Below are 2,500 nucleotides of genomic sequence, written 5' to 3' on the forward strand. Positions count from 1 at the left end.
CTCAGTGAATAGAGGTTCTGGTTCTTAATTAAACGCGCTAACTTCTCTGTCTTTGGATTTTGGATGACTCTGTCTGTCTGTCTGTCTGTCTGTCTGTCTGTCTGTCTGTCTGTCTGTCTGTCTGACTACCCCCCCTCTTTTCTCTCTCTCTCTCTCTCTCTCTCTCTCTCTCTCATGAACCAAGGTATGAATTCACACACACACGCACGCACACACACACACACACACACACACACACACACACACAACCTCATCCACCTCACCCACCTCACCCCTAACCTCTCCACCGTCCCTCCATCGCCCCCCCCCCCCCCCAACACACACACACAACCTCACCCACTTCACCCCTCCACCCCCAATCTCTCCACTGCCCCCCTCCATCGCCCTCCCCCTCACCCACACACACACAACCTCACCCACCTCACCCCTCCACCCCCAATCTCTCCACTGCCCCCTCCATCGCCCTCCCCCTCACCCACACACACACAACCTCACCCACCTCACCCCTCTACCCCCAACCTCTTCACCGTCCCTCCATCGCTCCCCCACCCCCACCCACACAACCTCACCCACCTCACCCCTCCACCCCCAATCTCTCCACTGCCCACTCCATCGCCCCCCCACCCCTCACCCACACACACACACAACCTCACCCACCTCACCCCTTCACCCCCAATCTCTCCACTGCCCCCTCCATCCCCCCACCCACCCACACACACAACCTCACCCACCTCACCCCTCCACCCCCAATCTCTCGACTGCCCCCTCCATCGCCCTCCCCCTCACCCACACACACACAACCTCACCCACCTCACCCCTTCACCTCCAACCTCTCCACCGTCCCTCCATCGCTCCCCCACCCCCACCCACACACACACAACCTCACCCACCTCACCCCTCCACCCCCAATCTCTACACTGCCCCCTCTCCTCCACCTCCACCCCATCCCCTACACACACACACATACATACACACAAGCACGTTGCCAAACAACAGTGGGGGAAGAAGGGGGGAGGGGGGGAAGGGTAGCGGGTGGGGGAGGCGGGTGGATGGTGGGGAGGCGGAGTCACTGACCCCGCTCATGGGACCTGACCTGACGAGCCACATAGTAAAAAAAAAAAAAAAAAGCCAGGTCAAGGGAGACGACTAATCATCACAGACAATACTATCCTGGACAGGGATCAACCAGCGGAAGGGAGGAATGCCCTTTTTGTTGTGGGGGGCTGGCTATCAGTTTCACGGCTCTGGCACCACGTTCTGTCATTCTTGTGGGTATTAACAGGTCCTGTGCCCAGGTTTCAGACTCTTTGTTTTTTCTTGTTTTTTCTTCTTTTTTTTTGGAGCGTGTGTGTACGTGCGTGCGTGCGTGCGTGCGTGCGTGCGTGCGTGCGTGCGTGTGTGTGTGTGTGTGTGTGTGTGTGTGTGTGTGTGTGTGTGCGTGCGTGTGTGTGTGTGTGAAGACAGACAGACAGACAGAGAGAGAGAGGAAAACAACTCACTTTCCATGCCGCACTGGCCATGATACTGGGATCGAAGTCAGCATACTTTTCCCTGGAAACACGCAAAACACATCCCTCAAAACATACGTAAAACATATCCCTGAAACGAATCGTAAAACATATCCCTCAAAACATACGTAAAACATATCCCTGAAACGAATCGTAAAACATATCCCTGAAACGAAATGTAAAACATATCCCTCAAAACATACGCAAAACATATCCCTGAAACGAAACGTAAAACACATCCCTCAAATTCAAAACACACGTAAAGCATATCCCTGAAACGAAACGTAAAACATATCCCTGAAAACATACGTAAAATATATCCCTGAAACAAAACGTAAAACATATCCCTGAAAAGACACGCAAAACAAAACCCTGAGAACCCAGGTATAACATATATCCCTGAAAACACGTAAAACATAATTATCTCTGAAAACAAACGTAAACCTATCCCTGAAAGCACCCATAAAACATACTCCTTAAAATACTTAAAACATAGATCCAGCACATCTGAAAACACATTCCTGAAGAAAAAAAGCACACCTTAAAACACACATAGATTATACGCCTGAAAACACAAAACCTTTCCCTGTGAACACACACACACACACACACACACACACACACACACACACACACACACACACACACACACACACACACACACACACACACACACACACACACACACACACACACACAAATACATGTATATTTTACAACCGGTACATTCACTACATGAAAACGCAAGGAAAAAATATCCCAGAAAAGGCATTAACTACCATTACCTGAGAATAAATATAAAAGAAAATGATTGGTTTTGTGTGTGTGTGTGTGTGTGTGGGCGCGCGCGCGCGCGTGCGTGTGTGTGTGCGTGTGTCTGAAATCACATGAAGTGGAAAGGTGTCACGTTAAATATCACTAAGTACACAACACACTTCTGTGCTCATTATTGTATGATTAAGCATGTACTGCATTTATGTATGATTATATCA

At 50.0% G+C, this 2,500-nt stretch overlaps 1 protein-coding gene across 2 annotated transcripts in view; it reads right to left on the reverse strand.

Moving 5' to 3' along the window:
• Nucleotides 1-2,500, reverse strand: part of LOC143292721 (transmembrane channel-like protein 7) — a 76,219-nt gene that overhangs the window by 20,746 nt on the left and 52,973 nt on the right. For both annotated transcript variants that reach the window (XM_076603241.1, XM_076603240.1), the window contains exon 3: nt 1,500-1,551. In XM_076603241.1, coding sequence (XP_076459356.1) covers nt 1,500-1,551 — 52 coding nt within the window. The remainder of the gene's footprint in view (nt 1-1,499; nt 1,552-2,500) is intronic.

Source organism: Babylonia areolata, chromosome 18 (genome assembly GCF_041734735.1).
Source record: "Babylonia areolata isolate BAREFJ2019XMU chromosome 18, ASM4173473v1, whole genome shotgun sequence".
Taxonomy (NCBI): Eukaryota; Metazoa; Mollusca; class Gastropoda; order Neogastropoda; family Buccinidae; genus Babylonia; species Babylonia areolata.